The sequence below is a fragment of the Helobdella robusta genome (genome assembly GCF_000326865.2).
Source record: "Helobdella robusta unplaced genomic scaffold HELROscaffold_15, whole genome shotgun sequence".
Taxonomy (NCBI): domain Eukaryota; kingdom Metazoa; phylum Annelida; class Clitellata; order Rhynchobdellida; family Glossiphoniidae; genus Helobdella; species Helobdella robusta.
In genome coordinates this window covers 1038002-1056207 of record NW_008703839.1, presented here as the reverse complement: position 1 = coordinate 1056207, position 18206 = coordinate 1038002, and the positions used below count along the sequence as shown (strand labels likewise).

At 36.2% G+C, this 18206-nt stretch overlaps 2 protein-coding genes across 2 annotated transcripts; both read right to left on the bottom strand.

Annotated features, from left to right (window-relative positions):
• Positions 1-3412: 3412 nt before the first annotated feature.
• HELRODRAFT_169227 (hypothetical protein) lies at positions 3413-4834 on the bottom strand (the record flags this gene model as incomplete). Its single annotated transcript, XM_009015077.1, has 2 exons — positions 3413-3532; positions 4562-4834. The coding sequence occupies 2 exons, from the start codon at positions 4832-4834 to the stop codon at positions 3413-3415; spliced, it is 393 nt and encodes a 130-aa protein (XP_009013325.1).
• An 81-nt stretch (positions 4835-4915) lies between these two features.
• Positions 4916-6411, bottom strand: HELRODRAFT_169226 (hypothetical protein; the record flags this gene model as incomplete). The annotated part of the gene is made up of 3 exons (XM_009015076.1): positions 4916-5830; positions 5960-6182; positions 6332-6411. The coding sequence occupies 3 exons, from the start codon at positions 6409-6411 to the stop codon at positions 4916-4918; spliced, it is 1218 nt and encodes a 405-aa protein (XP_009013324.1).
• Between the last annotated feature and the right edge of the window lie 11795 nt (positions 6412-18206).

Below are 18206 nucleotides of genomic sequence, written 5' to 3'. Positions count from 1 at the left end.
TTTAAACATACTATATAACAAACTATGTAGAAATAAAAAATATAATGAAACCAACATTTTATATTATATAAGAAATACATAAATTTAACATAAGTTTTGTAATTTAATTCCTAAAGATTATTAATTTTCAAATATCGATAAATTATTTACAAAGAACCTATTGATATTTATGCTAAATAAAATGAAATTCAACCAAAAATTTTTTCTTCAATTGCTATAATTGACTAATTTGATAAAATGATAAGGGGGCGTCTATAAAGGATGTCACGCTTCAAGGGGGTGGGGGGGGGAGTGGGATCCAAATATTTGTGGCATTTTGTGACGAGGGGGAGGGGGGAGGGTAAACGCATGTGTGACGTCCCTGTTTTCAATAAACAAAACAATAAATAAATTTTCTTTCATATATATGCGCATAAATGAATATTAAAGTTTTTAAGCGAGCAAATAGCTCATGAATGTTAATTAAAGGAGGAGTCAAATTTAAATGCCATCGTTAAAGTTAAAGACACTGTGGACGAACAATCACAATGTTTATCTAGAGCAATTTCTAAAAATTATGCTTTCAAAATGCCTGTGCAGGACAAGTTGAGGACCAAGATTGACATCATAAATAACGATTGAAATGGTCTTTACAAACGAAAATTCGCTGGCATGTTGTCTATTGAGCAGTCTGAACAGTTAAAAGAATGTGAAAACAAGAAAAAAATCTTGAAAAAACGTTGAGTTAGAATAATCATTAAAATAAAATGGTTTTTGGCCTTTGCATCAATCTGGATATAGAAAGTTTCATTCGACAAAAACAGCTCTATCGGATATATCGGCCACACTGCAATAAACGTTGCTCCCATTGTCAGAGTTGTCTAGATACGCCAGCAGTTAATTCAGCAGTTAATGTACAAAAAGTAACTTTGTTGACATTCCTGAACATGAGTTCGGCATCGGTACTGTGAATCATAAAACCCTGTTGGGCAGACTGAAATATTGTTATGGTTTAAATAAGATTGCGTTAACGTGGTTCGAATCATTTCTTACTGATAAGAATCAGCAGATTTCTTACTCAGGTGGTATCTCAGAACCAATGAATGGTGCCTCAAGGATCTGTTCGTGGATCGATTCTCTTTAATTTGTACGTTGCAGAGATATTGGATTAACTGAATAAAGGTGGTTATTATTGCCATTGGTACGCAGATGACATGCAGATTTGTGTTTCTTGTTTTCCTGATGAGATGCCTACCGTATTAGAGAAACTGACAAAAACTGTATCTGATGTCGACTCGTGGCTGGGTCAAAGAAGGCTAAAGTTGAAACAGACTAAGACTCAGTTCATGTTGGCTGGTACATGGCAACAAACGTTAGCAGTTGAACCTTCATCGATTAACATCAGTATGACCGATATAAGTTTCAGTAAAACGGTCACCAATTTTGGAATTGTGATAGACTCTCGTATGACAATGGGTCCGCAAGTTAAAAAAATGTATGTTCCAACTACGTCAGTTACGTCAAGTCACAAAATCGGTAGATAGAGATACAATGACTTTATTAGTACATGCATTCGTCAACTCTAGATTGGATTATTGTAACAGTCTTCCATATAGTATAGCTGATAAACTGTTGTCTAAACTTTAGATGGTTCAGAATCAGGCTGTTAGAATGATATACCGCAAATTAAAATTTGATCATGCACAACCAATTCTATTAGCTAGGTTTAGAAAACGTCTAAAGATATACCTATTTTGTAACTCCTAGTGATCTTCACCGAGGATGGCTTTGCTTTCAACATGCTTTATACGAGGAGAGCGCTGATGAGAAGCAATTATAATTGACGCTATATAAATACAAAATTTGATCTGATTTGATATATATAGAAAAAAAGAATTTTTATAACCCAGCAGTTGTTGCAGTTTATATAAAAAATGTGTATAACCCAGGCCTCTATTCCTGCGATTAGCATGTATTGTTATCAGTGACTCTACTTTCGAAATATTAGTATATTTTAATATTGTTCTTCTTGTTGGAAGTATTGTTTGAAATCATTGTTGTTTGTTTTACGTTGATCAGAATGGCTTTGGCTAATTTCAGATGGGAATGCTAAAATTACAGTATATTATTTTGATGTTGTTGTCCACTATTTCTCTTGTAGTTTCAATATTGTGTGTGTGTTCTAGGTGTGTTTTTATAGAACCTTTCCTTTAGTGCATGGACAGTCGACTGGTTAGCGATGTTGTAGTTACTCCGATATATGAAACATTCTGACGTGCAGTGCCGTCTAGGGGACATGTAGATTCATATATCCGATGGCTAGATTTTAAAACATATGTGTTCGTATTAGAACTTACTTATATGGAAGGCTTTTACGTCGAGACATCTATGGTATGCATGTATGTATGTAAAAGAATACATTGTTCATTGGACCTCAAAAGTTTAATAAAATAAGGTACGGATGGCTGTGATGATGTATGTTTAAAGGTTAAAGGTTTCTCTCTCTCTTTTGCGTTAGCTTCAGAGGTTTCAACGACAAACACACACAGCGGATATGAATACGTGTGCAAACCACGCATCATACACATTGCATATGATAGGCGGGGATCTCTTTGTATTCGAACCCAGTCATAGCAATAGTAAAACCAGGCGCCTTTAACCATTGAGCCATCACGCATATTGTATGTATGTACGAATGTATGTATGTGTTTGTGCATGTATTTACGATCTCTATATTTATGTATGTATGTACGAGCCCATGGATAAAAATAAAGATCGGCCGGTGTTTTCAGACTCTGAGATGCTTTATTGTAAAAAAATGGTGAGATGAAGGCTTGAGAAGATATGCGGACAAAATATGTCGCTGTTGTCGACAAAAAACTCTCTCTCCCCCCCTCCCTCTCTCTCTCTCTCTCTCTCTCTCTCTCTATATATATATATATATATATATATATGTAAGGGTTCGTTCTTTAACTTTTCTTATTATTATTTCAACCTCGCAACAAGAACAAGTATGTTGTAACAATTTCTCTATTACAAAGTGAAATACTGTTTATAATGTCAAGCAAGTAACAATAATTACAAACTGACGTTAAGAGTCAATATCTCTAATTAAATTAATTAAACAACGTTATGAGTCAATATCTCTAATTAAATTAATCAAACAACGTTATGAGTCAATATCTCCAATTAAATCAATTAAACAACGTTATTAGTCAATATCTCTAATTAATTAATTAAACAACGTTATTAGTCAATATCTCTAAACAATTAATTAAACAACGTTATGAGTCAATATCTCCAATTAAATTAATTAAACAACGTTATTAGTCAATATCTCTAATTAATTAATTAAACAACGTTATTAGTCAATATCTCTAAACAATTAATTAAATATATACATATATATTTCACAAATCGTCGGTTCACGAATCTACCACTTCAACTTCCGAGACTCCACGATTACTCTCGCGACGACAACAAATCCTGAACTGAATTTCTGAGCCTGTTGACGGGACCTTCCCAGCGCTTTTATAGACATTTGGCCGCTATCCTAGGGGATAGGATGTCAGGATGTCCTGGCGTGTTGTTTCGTAATGGCGTCGGTATCAACATCACCACCATGTCTCCAACCTGTAAGTGCCGATCACTACTTTTTAAGTTGTACTGATGGGCGTACTGTTGTTGTTCCTTCTCAGTATGATACTCAGCATATGATTTAGCTAATTCTAGGTAATGGCGAAGGGTTTTCAAATACTCATCTGGCTTTTTTCCAATATTCAACGGTAGTTCGTTTTCCCCTACTCATGATTCCTTGAGTATTGACAGCGGACCTCTCGGTAACGTTCCATACAACATCGTATATGGGCTGACGTGAGTCGTAGAAGACGGTCGTTCCCTCAAACTCCATAAAACGAATGGCAGTACTCGGTGCCAGCTTCGATGATGTTCCTGGGCCAATTTGTATATCATCGCCTTCAACGATTGGTTGCAACGTTCCACAACCCCGGATGCTTCAGGATGTCCTGGCGTGTTGAATCGCGGGCTACACCCCAGTTTCTTCAACATCACTTGTGTAATCAGACTCGTAAAGTTGGTGCCGCAGTCGGAGCTAATAACTTTTGGTATGGAGTACGTCATGAAAATCTGAAGTAAAACTTCACAAGTCGCTTTGGCGCTGATCGATTTCAAGGGGTAGGCCATGGGCCACTTCGTGAATAAATCTACCACCACCAGTGCATAGTTATATTCAGGCTTGGTACCACCACCGTCGATTAATCATCGGTCCGATACAGTCCATCACCAAATGTGTAAATGGCAATTTATCATTCCGCGATATCGGAGTAATTGGTACTCTGTCGGCAACCTTGACTGGAGCTCTGAGCTGACAAATTGTACATGATTTACAATACTGTCGAATTCTTTCAGTCATCTCAGGGAACCAGAAACTGAGCGCGATCCGGTACCTGGTGGATTTGAATGCCATATGACCTGAGAATGGTGCATCGTGCCCCAACTCTAACATGGTGTTGATTCGCGACACTGGTAGACACAATTGTTTGACTTTGTGCCCGAGTATTACTTCCTTGTGATATAAGACTCCATCTTCAATAAAAAAATTCTTCCTACCCATCTTAGCAAAACCCCACCACCTTTTCAACGACGGACAATTCGTTTGTTCTTTAATCATCGTTAATCTGTCAGCCACACCGTTTATCCCATCATTAAAGCCCTTCGATACCTCTCCCGCAACCTCCGCTGATCCCTCTATATCTCCCGAACACCTCAACAGTGTCACATCGACTACACCGACTCGGATCATCTGGCACCTGTACCTCATCTGATGCACCCTCATCTTTCCTTACCAACACCTCCTTCGCGTCAACATTTATCGCCTCGTCATGACCTTCTTCATCTATTCCGTTGTCGGTACCTGTCAACCCTTCTCCTCTACTAACCCTAACCCTAACCCATCCCCATCCTGATTAGACCACTCTTCCACATCACAGTCAGACATTGCCTCCCCCACCCTCTGCTCATCATCATCGTTCACGGGACTGGGAAACTCGTAGTGCTTGACTTTGTTTAATAACTCTACCACCCCTGGAGTTATCAATAAACCTTCTACCAAACCTGGTATCACTGCACACCACACCTTCACCGCAGGAGCCATAACCCTACACCTTTCATCACTTGGTACCGGTTTCAGATTTATCCATACACCATCTACCTCCTTACCCTCCGGTTCCAAACCTCTTACCATTAACTTACCTCCCAATGGCAGGTTCAAACTTTCACACAAATCTTCACTAATGCAACAAACCTCCGCTCCGCTATCAATCAGAGCCTTCCGATTTAGTGTATCGTTCAGCATCACATCAACGTACGCCCTTTCATAAAACTTGTCCGCCTGTATGACCCTTGGCACTTTCCCTTGTTGACTCTCATTCGTTATGACGTGTAGCCATTTCGGTTTTGAAGTAACCTCGCATTTGAGAATACGTTTTGGCGTCGCGGTTGATGTCGGTTTTCGGTTACAAAACCTTGCGATATGCCCTGACATATTACATCTGTAGCACCGGTCCTCTCTTCTGACATCATTGGACACGTTTTTATAAACAACGGGAGGTGGTCGCGTTGATGCCGTTGGTTGGCTGGACATCTTCATATTCATATTCATTTCGTGTCGGTCGACTGTTTTAGCTAAAACCTCATAACCCATCCAGTCGTCCATTTCTTGGGTTAACACGAATTCTAACACGTTTTTCGGAAGAAGTTCCTTCAGGCGGTCGGCGCAAATCAAATTTACCACACTTTGAAATGAATCGACTTCACGACTTTGGAAGTAAAACTGAAGCGTGTTGTGCAGTCGATGAGCGAACATAACAAACGACTCCTACTTCTGTCTCCGCATTGTGAAAAATTCATCTCGCAAACGAACGGGGTTAATACGATATTCTCGAAGTAAATGTTGTTTTACCTTCGCATAATCTCGCATGTCTTCTCCACTGAGGTTATCAAGCCAGGACTTCATTCCATCATTTAAATTCATCATTAATAAATTCGCCCTAATGTCCCAATCCACATCATGGTTTTCGAAAATCTTTTCTATTCGGACAAGATATGCTGGTACATCTCTGATGTCTGTTGGACATGGCCCCAACAAATGTTTCAACGATTTGGCAAAAAAGTCCGTTCTATGGCTCGAAGTGCAGTGTTAGAAGGGGTTTCCCGTGTTTGTTGAGCACGCAGTTCAAGTTCCTTCAACCGAAATTCATGATCTCGAAGACTCGCTTCCTTCAGTCTCTCATCAGTTCTACGCATTTCCTCCAGTTTTGTCTCCGCTTCTAACCTTTTGATGTCATATGATTCAGCGATACCTTCACCGTCTGTCGTCGCCCCCGTCACCTTCGACCTTGTCTGCCGTTCCATATTATCTTACCAAAATAATTATAAATTGTTACAATTTTACCAACTTGTTTTGTCGTTGAAGTCTTCACGTACACACTCGATATTCTTTTTTTTTGTGTGTACCCCACTTCTGGTACCAAATGTAAGGGTTCGTTCTTTAACTTTTCTTATTATTATTTCAACCTCGCAACAAGAACAAGTATGTTGTAACAATTTCTCTATTACAAAGTGAAATACTGTTTATAATGTCAGGCAAGTAACAATAATTACAAACTGACGTTAAGAGTCAATATCTCTAATTAAATTAATTAAACAACGTTATGAGTCAATATCTCTAATTAAATTAATCAAACAACGTTATGAGTCAATATCTCCAATTAAATCAATTAAACAACGTTATTAGTCAATATCTCTAATTAATTAATTAAACAACGTTATTAGTCAATATCTCTAAACAATTAATTAAACAACGTTATGAGTCAATATCTCCAATTAAATTAATTAAACAACGTTATTAGTCAATATCTCTAATTAATTAATTAAACAACGTTATTAGTCAATATCTCTAAACAATTAATTAAATATATACATATATATTTCACAAATCGTCGGTTCACGAATCTACCACTTCAACTTCCGAGACTCCACGATAACTCTCGCGACGACAACAACTCCTGGACTGAATTTCTGAGCCTGTTGACGGGACAACAGGCTCAGCGCTTTTATAGACATTTGGCCGCTATCACTCCCATGTTCAGAAATTGCGACAAGTTATTAATAACTCACGCAAACTGAGTTATTAATAATTATTTGTCCTTGAAGAACAGTTCAATATTTTTAACCAACTGTTTTTTAAACGTTTTTTAACTTGAAATCACCACGGCCACGAGATATTAATTACTTGTTTACTGGTTATCCATTTAAATCGTATAGCGCTACACTGAACCCTGACATATATATATATATATATATATATATATATATATATATATATATATATATTAGTGCAGGTTTGGTTTATATAATTTCTTTAAATAAAGCAAAGATCTTTAGCAAAGTTTATTAGTTGGTATCGTATTCTTCATCTTTGTTGTTTTCATTCCTTTGTTCTTCATAGTTATTGAAGTTAGTATTAAGGCGTCGAGTTGGTAAGTTGGTAATGATGTTATCATTTTTTGTTGGATGTTTATTTGGGGTTTATTGATAACAGGGCTGCTTCTGCAATTTTCAGATGTGTTATGTTGGTGTTTTGATAAATTATTTTTGTGTTGTTGTCAAGTATATGGCGGGTTAATGGAGTTTCACGTGTTGATTGCAAGTGAGATTTGATGGCTTCTTTTTGTGTATGCATTATGAGACGTCTTGATAGTGAAGTGGTCGTAACACTAATATACGATTGTTGTTGACGCGCACAGATGTCAATATGGCATTTAAATTCATATATTACATGACTACACTTCAAAGTAGAATAATCTTTTTAATAGTGCAGTGGTTCTTTAAGGCCAATTATGATGTTTTACAATTATTGTTTTATTTTTGTATATCCTGAGTTTTATTTTATTAGTATCATTAAATGGTGTAACATTTCTATTTATAATTTGTTGGAGGACGACTTCGTCTATTTTATGTGCCGTTGACATATGATTTCTGTAATATAGGATTATGTTGTTTTCATTGGTGTTTTTAAATATATTTCTATCTTGTTGTAGTTTTTGTTGAATGGTGCTCTCAATAGATTATGTTTTGTAACCATTGCTTACTAGTAAAAAAGTAATTCTTTTCAGATCCGAAAATAGTAATTCTTTTCAGATTCCTATTGCGATCTTCAGTTAAGGATGAATGCGTGAATGCGCGGTTCACACTGGATTTTATTGTACTTTGAATTGTTCCTTACATTCATTTCGTGCTCGATGGTGAGACACAGTTTCGATTGGTCCAGGGTTGCTTGTAGCTTGTTGACTTGTTCCGGATCATCGTATGCAACAAAGATATCTGTTCTTAATTTTTGATTGTCTCTAAACGTTTTATCTCAAGATTTCCTAAGAAGAAATTTGCAAACAGGACATCGAGTGGTAAGCCCATGGCTACACCGTCAATTTGCTTGTATAGTTTGCCTGTGGGGGTGTGAAAAGGTGCTTCGGTGAAGCAGATTTGAAAAAGAGATTTGCGATGTGTTTTTGGTATTTTGAAGTGAACCATGTCTGAGTGATAAACACTATTGAGGATAATATCAGTTGTATCATGGATGGGAACATTTGTGAACAAAGATTCAACATCCAGAGAAGCATAAGCAATATGATTTGACGGTTTGTTAAAGTTCAATAGATTGATAAATTTCCGTGAGGACTGGAGATTATTGTAACAAGGAATGCATGTGGTCAGAATTTTGTTTAGAGATTTGGCAATAGGGTATATTACTGTTGGAATTTGGCTGATGATAGGTCGAATGGGGTTGTTATTTTTGTGCGTTTTGATGTTGCCATAGAGGTTTCCAAGTGAGTAAAAGAAACGACAAAAAATAGATATCAAAGCTACAAAGAGTATTATCGTTAGATATGAAGAGTATGATGGCTACAAAATTTTTGTTAAAAAAGGAAATGAAATATATTGAGAGATGCTGTTTTTGATGAGAAGCTTGTCAAACCAAGTGCTGTTATTTATTATGGGTCTTGTGGTTGAGTAGCTAGCGTGTTCATCTACTACTCTCACGACCCGGATTCAAATCTTGCGGTTTCTGCAGGTTCATCCGGGTAGCAGACCCCCGGCCAATCCAGCCGTCCATCCTTCCAAGGTCGGTAAATGGGAAGACGACGTAAGTTTTTGCATGATGGCCGGCGAGATGGCTCAGTGGTTCAAATGCGAGCTGAGTCAAACATCTCAATGGCTATCATATACTCAGCGTATATGATGCGGTGCTTGCGCGTGCACATAAATACATGTGTACGTTGTGTAAAAAAGATAAACAGTTTTTGTAGCGAAGGTGGCTGCCTCAAATCAACGAATAACGATATAAAGATCATAATAAAAGATTTTATAGATGATATATATGTAACATTATAAGTGGTTCTGCGTATGTCAAAGCTGCAATAATAAAAATTAAAAAATCTCAATCAGTGATAAAATCAAAGATAATAATCAAGAAACTTCGATTAAAGAAAATCTTTCAGAAGATGAAGATGTTCACAACAGTGGTTCCGTCATAACTGATCAAAATGAAGAAATAAAGTTGACCAAAAAAGACCTGCTTTGGAATTCTTGTGTCTGGCATACGTATAACGTGCCCTATCCAGCAAAACTGAGTTTGAAGCAGCAGCGATTCTACACTCATTATACCGCACTTTGCCAGAACCACTGTGTTTGGGACCTTGTCTTCTCACCTGATACCTGCAATCATGCGCAATTGCGCAGGCATCTCATTTGAAACTGGTCGGTAGAACGTCCAGTTTTTACAACCGTAAAGCAGTGAAGCCTTCGCAACCATAAAGCAACTGCTCTGTATACCGCAATTTCGGTGGCAAGAGTAAATCCGTGTTCTTTCCAAAGACGTCCGGTCAGCATACCAAAAGCAGCACCTGCTTTTGCTAGCCTTGCTGTAATATCATTATCGATAGTTGAACTGTTGGAAATATATCCGCCTAGATAACAAAATTTTTCAACAGAATTGAGACGCGAGTCGTCCGCCATCACATGGGCCATTGCCCCCAACAAAACTGGGTAGCACTGATGCAAGACCTCAGTTTTCTTCAGACTGACTGTAAGTCCAAATCTTTTAGCTGTTATATAGAAGCGGTTGAACAGCGTCTGAATCTCAGCCTGTATATGTGCAACCAGTGCGCAATCATCAGCAAATAACAGGTCTCGCACAGTAGAAATCTGTGTTTTGGACTTGGCTTGCAATTGTCTAATATTAAAAACATCTCCATTCTTACGATAGCAGATTAGTATTTCATCACTACCGTGACGAAAATCAACTCAGAGAATCAATGAAAAGTAGATGTTGAACAGCAATGGAGCCCTAACACATCTTTGCTTGGTTCCGTTTGTAACATCAAAATCCTGTGACCGTTCACCATTTTCAACCACACTCGCTTTCATACCTTCATGGAAGGAACGAACAACGACAACAAAAACAGAGTGGCAAGAGTTTTGTGAAAACTAGCCACAACCTCTCTTTCCACAAAGGCCGTTGTCAGCAGGCACAATGAATTGCGACGTGATGACTGACCAGTATGGACGCAGCAGTTTAATCGGAACTGACACCGAGTTGATGAGTAGAACCATCTTCATAGCCAACTGCAGGTGCTAGCGATTTTCTGTTTGGGCTTACTCCCATAGCCTTCCCATAAATGGGTGTGGCCGCAAGGCAGCGGAGGTTTAAAGTCAGAGTTTTCCTTCTCCTAGGTGGATGGCCAGCTATGGCTAACAAGCTCCATCTGCCCGGAACGTCTGGTTATGGCGCCAGTTACTCGCCTTCGCCCTCTCCTGTTATTTTAAACAGCTTCGCCACCTGAAGGCCAGGAGTAAGACTTGATTGACCGAGGTTGGATACCTACCGCCAATGGGAGCATTTTTTAGGAGATGAGAGTTCATTTTTCATCCCCACCCCCGACAAAGTCAACCGGTTTGAAGCCCACACACACAAACACACACACATACATATATATATATATAAATAAAATATAAATATATAATATAAATATATATATATAAATATATAAATATATATATATATATATATAATTTGGAACGAGGTTTTCGGATAAGCAGGTTTTATTAAAAATAATTCCCCAATTTGTTGTTATTACTTTTTTTAATAATTAACTATAAAATATGTTGGTTTTATCAAAGTAATTACATTCACTCATATATTTCTGCATTTTTAAAAGTAATTATCTTGTGATAGAGTCTGCTTGTTAAGGATACTATTAAGTGGAAATAAAGACACGCAGAATAACAATGGTGAAAGTGAGTTTCTTTGAAAAATTCCTCTTTTTATTTGTATAGTGTCTGTGATTAACAAACCTTTGTCGTGGTAGAGACACATTCTGGTTTTCCAATTTGACATTGAATTTTCAATGAATATTCTGATATCACTTGGCAATTTATATATAGACATTACTTCCAAAATCCAAGAATGTGGGATACTATCAAATGCTTTCTTATAAACAATCCATGCCATATTTAGATTTTTTTTTTATTGCTGATCTGATAATTGCCATGTTTAGCATAAGCTGATCTTTATATCCTCTCGACGATCTTTTGCATCCTTTCTGTTCTGGAGGAAACAGTTCATTCGCAAGTAGGTAGTCATATATTCTTTTTGTTATAGTACTGGTGAGAACTTTAAACATCGTTGGCAAACATGTTATTGGTCTATATTTGCTAGGGTCTCAGTGTCTGATCCTTTGGACAATAAATACGTCACTCTCTCTGTCAGCCATTGTAGTATAAGTGTTGCATCTTTAATTATTGTATTGAAAGCCTCTGTTAATGCAGGATGAATCACTGTTAGTTTTTTAATCCAAAAGTTTTGTATTCTATCTGGTCCTGGGCTTTTCTAAATTGAAGATTTTTTAATAGCTTTAGTGACTTCATCAAGTGTGAGGTCTTTCTATTTACTTTCCTCCAAATGATTAAGTGATCTTTTTACATCTGTAATCCAGTCTGCTTCATTTCTGTGATATACCCTATTTTCTAAAATTTTCTAAAGCCATCAATTTCTGTCAATGAAGAAGGATCAATACTTTCTTCTTTCTTGTTTTTTATTTTTCTGTAAAAATTTTTGCTAATATTATTAAACATTAGATTTTGTAAAAACTGATCACTACGTCTGGTATATCTTCTAAGTCTTTGCGCTTTAGCCTGTAATTTCATTATTATTGTTGTCTGGACTTCATTTAATTTGTCTAACTTAACTTCATAATTTTCACATATTTTAGCCACCTCATCTGTTATCTTAAGACTTGATTTTCTTTTCATAAATTCTTTCATCAAAACAAGTTCCTTTCTTTAATTGGCAATTGTTTGTTGTTTTCTTTTCTAATTTTTAACTTAATTTCAAAAGTTAGAGCTACTAAATGCGAATATTGCAATAAATCATTTATTAATGTTGACAGGCACTCCTGGCGTTGCACGAAAATTACAGCTAACTTTAACGTTAACATTGTACACTCGCCTGCAAGTTTAAATGTGGATATTTCTGCCAACATTTTCAACTCAAATACTGTCAATAATTATTCTGTCAATATGGATAATAACAATTTAATTCAATGTTGATGTGGAAGGTTCTGCAAAGGTCGCAAGGGACTAAAAATGCACCAACGTTCGTGCAAAACACATAAACAACTTCAATTAACTAACGATGAGGAAAACGCCGTCAAAACATCAATCTCGACGTCGCCAGTACCTTCGTCATCGTCGGATGTTCAACAACAACCTACGACAGCAAGTCACCGGACGCTACAGAATGTTGAAAACATCGAAACGCCTCTCCTTGGAATCTGACTTCTACGAAACCCAGCTTAATGGCTTGAGGCCAACGCGTATTTTCATTTATCAATCAACGCTACCAAATATCACCAATTTGAATGAATTTACAATCCGTTTCCAAACTATGATCTACAATTACTTTGCCTCCAACTTCGGCACCACCAACAATAAAATTAAACCGGACGGATGTACAAAAAAGTCAATTAAGCCGTTGAAAAAAGAATTAAAACAACTTAAAATTTTGGGCCGCAATAACCATCATTTCGACAACCAAATAAGGTCGGTTAGCAAAACGTTGAGATCGAGTTATAGTCCTCAAAATAATCCGACTCAACTAAACAACACAAAACAACAAGCCAACTCAAACATCGATTTTTGTGGTTTTGCAAAAAAAGTTTTTAATTCAGCTACAAGTTTGAGCCCATCATACAGCGTCACCATTTGCAAAAACTACGTTCATTCCATTCAAAGCGACACTCACAACAACAAGCAATAGCTGCCAAACTGGATCCCAATACTCTGACGCCGCCAACACCTTGCAACACAGAACCTCCCAGCTAGAACGGAATCTCAAAAATTATTTGAAAATATAAATCAAACTTTGAAGGTACCTCAAAACGCATGCCAATGAAGAAATAAAATGTTTATATAAAAAATATTTCAACAGTTACACCAAAATAGACAACATCTTTCCTGAATCAGCTGAAATAAAACCAACAGTTAAAGCACTATTGGCGGGTTTACAGAAGTCCGATTATGTTCATCTATCATCACTTCAATGTCAAGGGATGTTAGTTAAAGCGATTAAAGATCATATTCCAGAAATCCACATAAGTCAATGGTCGAAATTCAGGGCCTACTAGAGGTTTTATTCAAATTTGTCTCTCATTCAACAACTCCCAACTCTATTGCTGGGGCAAGATGCCAGATGCTCTGTGTTCACTATGTCAGGCTCCTCAAACTAATAAGCATGTGTTGTCAAACTGCAGTTTGATTTCGTCCCTGAAAAGATATACAACACGTCACAACAATATACTATCGATGATTTTAGAAAAAATTCAATCATTTGCATGTGCGGATGTATTGATTTATGCAGATTCCAACTGCAACAAATACCTTCCAGTATCATCTTTCTTCAAATGACTTCGACCAGATATTGCCATTCGGCGAGGTGATACTATCGAAATACTGGAATTAACAGTTTGCCACGAATCTAACTTCTCTAAATCCAAGGAATATAAAACATCAAAATACTTTCAAAATCTTAATAACAATTTGATAGACGAATTGATAAGCTCAAATATTATAATAAATTCATTTGAAATTTCCCCGATAGGTTTTTTAAATATTTTAAACTATCATTAATTAATTTTATTTGGTCAGACCCTTTTCATAGATGTTTAATTAATTCCGTAGTATCATCATCTTACGCAATTTACTGTGAACATAACTTAATGCTGATTCTATTTCTCTTTGTGCCCATTTAAAATGTATGGCGAGCATTGTAGAATATTTATATAATTTTTATTATAAGTTTTATTATTTTAACTTTATAATTAAAATGTATGTTTTAAAATGAAAACAAATGGATTGTCTCATTATTATTATTATTATTGTTATTATTATTATTATTCGATATACTCAGATTATGCAATAACCATTTCAATTAACAACAAATTAACACTACCGGCCGAGAAAGGTGTCCTCCAGGGTGATCCGTGCTCTCCGCTACTCTTCAATTTATGTTTCAATCTGCTAATGAAAATTCTTGAAACCAAAGAGTACACTAACTGTGGTTATTTCTGGGGCCCAACTTCAGGACTGAAAGCCAAATCTTGGCTCCAATTTGCTGACGACTCAGCGATTATCGCCCACAGTTCTGAAGGCGCCAAGAAACTAATCGATTTGAATTACGCGTGGTGCAATTGGTCAAAAATGAAAATGAGAATCGACGAATGCAACTCATTTGGCATGAGGAAAAAAAGAGGGGACCTACGAACAATTCTCTCCGAGATTGACAATTGATGATGAAGTCATTCCAAACATAGAAATTGGAAATAGTTTTGTCTACTTAGGTAGATTGTATGATTTTGAAGGTAAAGATACAAGAGCCAAAAAGGAAATTAGCTCAAAATTGACCAAATTGCTGAAGACCACCTCTGGTCTGGACATCAAACCGCAACAGAAACTAAAAATACTACGATACTTCATTCCAACACAAATTCAATTTGAACTCCGCAACTATAATTTCTCGCCAACATGGATATCGTCCAACCTAGATAACCTGATCGTAAGTAAAGCCAGGGAGTGGCTCTCGATGTGTAGCGGAGATGCTTTCACTACCAATGAAACTCGGGGGTAATAACATCATGTCACTAAGAGACACTGCAGAAAAAACAAAAATGAAAGTTCGCAGCTATTTAAAGAACAGCGATAATGAAGAAATTAAACGCTTATGGCACGAAACCTCTTCAAACTTTGTCAAACCTGACAGTTCGCTGAAAGAAACAGACTCATTAAAGCAGTCTCTCAAACTCCTTGATGAATCCCGAGTGAAGTCATGTCTCAACCACATCATTGAACTTCAATCTCAAGGTACAGGCTCAGGTCAATTGGCGAACTTATTACTCCGGCACGGATAACTTGTTGGTCGAAAATTGTTGACAACATGTCCGGGAAACATTACAGATTTGTGAGGAAATACATAATTCAACAACTGCCCACAAATTCAAATCTGGTCAAATGGGGCAAAACCACAACTCCCTTGTGCCCACTGTGTAACGTTTGACAAACAAACAAGCATGTAGTGTCAAACTGTGGTTCAACATCGGCTCTGAAGAGATACACAGATAGACATAATAAAGTACTGGCGTTGATGATGGACGAGTTGAAGTTACAGGCTCCAAACGATTGCTGTTTGTTTGCAGATTTGGAAAGGGAATGCATTCGTCCAATGTCACTCCTATTCAACACGCTACGACCAGACATTGCCATTTTGAGGGGCAACAAGATTGAAATATTGGAACGGACGATATGCCATGAAACTAATCTAATTTCATCGAAACAATATAAATAACAAAAATATAAAAATATATATGCATATCTAAATAAAGAATATAAAGATTGTTCTATAATAATTAATACATTTGAATTGTCGCCAATTGGTTTATGTAATAATTTTAATCTATCGATATTTAAATTTACATGGTCAATACAGTTTAATTTTAAATTAATAAACAGTGTTATTAGCTCGTCATATGGAATTTATTGTGACAGAAACATTGTCTAATGCTATTTTAAATATAACTTACACCCATGCACTTGTCATTGGCAATGAGGATGGGTGGGTCGTACATTTGATTATTTTATTCTATTGATTATTTTTATTCTATTCATTTTAACATTTTAGTTACAATTTATTATCTTAATATCTTATAGTTTCATTGTGTCGATTGGATAAATAAAATATGTTCACACATTAATAACAAAAACAACAACAACAATAATAATCTTTTATTTTTGTGGGGAAAATAAAAGATTATTATTGTTGTTGTCGTTGTCTTCCGGAAGTTCTGTTTAAATTTGTCAAAAAAAGTTTAATCCAACAACTTCCGACAAACACCAACCTTCAAAGATGTGGAAAATCATCCACTGCACAATGTCCTCTATGCAGCGCTTGCCAAACAAACAAACACGTTTTATGGAATTGTGGCGCGGCGTTGGCGCTGAAGCGATTTACAACACGTCACAACAAAATTCTTTCAATAATATTAGACAGGTTGAAATCATGCGCACGCCCTGATGTCTCCATATATGCAGACACGGATCAAGATAAGTATCAGCCACTATCCTGCCTTTTCAAGACGCTACGTCCCGACATCGCACTACTTTGCGATAGCAACATTGAAATCCTGGAGCTCACGGTTTGCCATAAAAAAAACTTTCTGAAATCAAAGGACGGCGAAGTACTCCCATAATTTACAAAATAATTTGACCAATAGTTATAAACACTCTAACGTTACAATTAATATTGCTACATTTGAAATATTCCCTTTAGGTTTTTTTAATACTTTTGATCTGTCTCTCATTAATTTAATATGGACTGATGATTTTATAAACAACCTTATTTATGCAGCAATTTCGTCACCATATAGTATTTACTGTGATAGAAATGCAAATTGAATGAACCATTTAGGACTAACCTTCTCTCGTTGTACACATCCTTTTTATAAGATGACGAGCTTCGGAGATTATTTCAGGACATTTTACTATATACATATATATTTTAATTTTGGTTATCATTGACAATTATTGTTTTTTTCTTTTTTTTAATTTCATGTACGTTTTTACGATGAAAATAAAAAGGTGTTCTCGTTATTATTATTATTATTATTATTATTATTATTATTATTATTATTATTATTATTATTATTATTATGGGATTGTGAAATACGAAAGTTGGCTGCAAACGTTCAACTCACTGTTTTTACTCATAATTTTGATTTTATTTTTATTAAATTAGTTTTAAAGTTGATACTGCTGATTGGAAAAATTGAGAGGAACATGGCGGTGTTTTTAAAATTAAGTTTTAACAACGTTTTATATATTATTTTAATTATTTTAATTAATTCAATTAACGTTGAAAATTTAACAAAATGTCCTTATTGCGATAAAACATTCGCCAACTTTAACAAACACACCTGGAGGTGTACAAGTAACACTGCAAGTCTAAACAATAACGCTGCACGCCCAAATGCAAAATCTAATGTAAATATTTCTCCAAGTATCTACAGAACAAATTCAGCAGACACCGCTTCAATAAATTTAGAGAACATTTTAATATTTTGTTGCTGTGGAAAGGGCTGCAGAGGCCGTAAGGGTTTAATTATGCATCAACGCTCATGCAAAATGCATAAAACATTTCAACTTTCAGACAACCCAACAGACAACGTAGATGGCACAACACCAGCTCCAGATCAACAAACATTCCTCTCAGAAAGCCGTGAAGTACCAGCGTCGCCAACGCCAGATAAAATAGAATCTATTCTTCCAGGCGTCAAATTACCCAAATCGTCAGCTCAATGGCTCGAAGCCAACGCCTTCTTCCAGCTTCATCAACAATTTCTCCCAAACTGCGACAACATTGACGAGTTCGCCCATGTCTTCCAACAAATGATCTACAAATATTTCGCTAAAAACTACGGGACCATTAAAACTCAAACAGTCAACAACTCTCACTCCAATAAATCAATAAAACAACTGAAAAAAGAACTGAAACAACTTAAGCTATTGGGTCAAAACAATCAGCGCTTTGACAGTCTAATTAG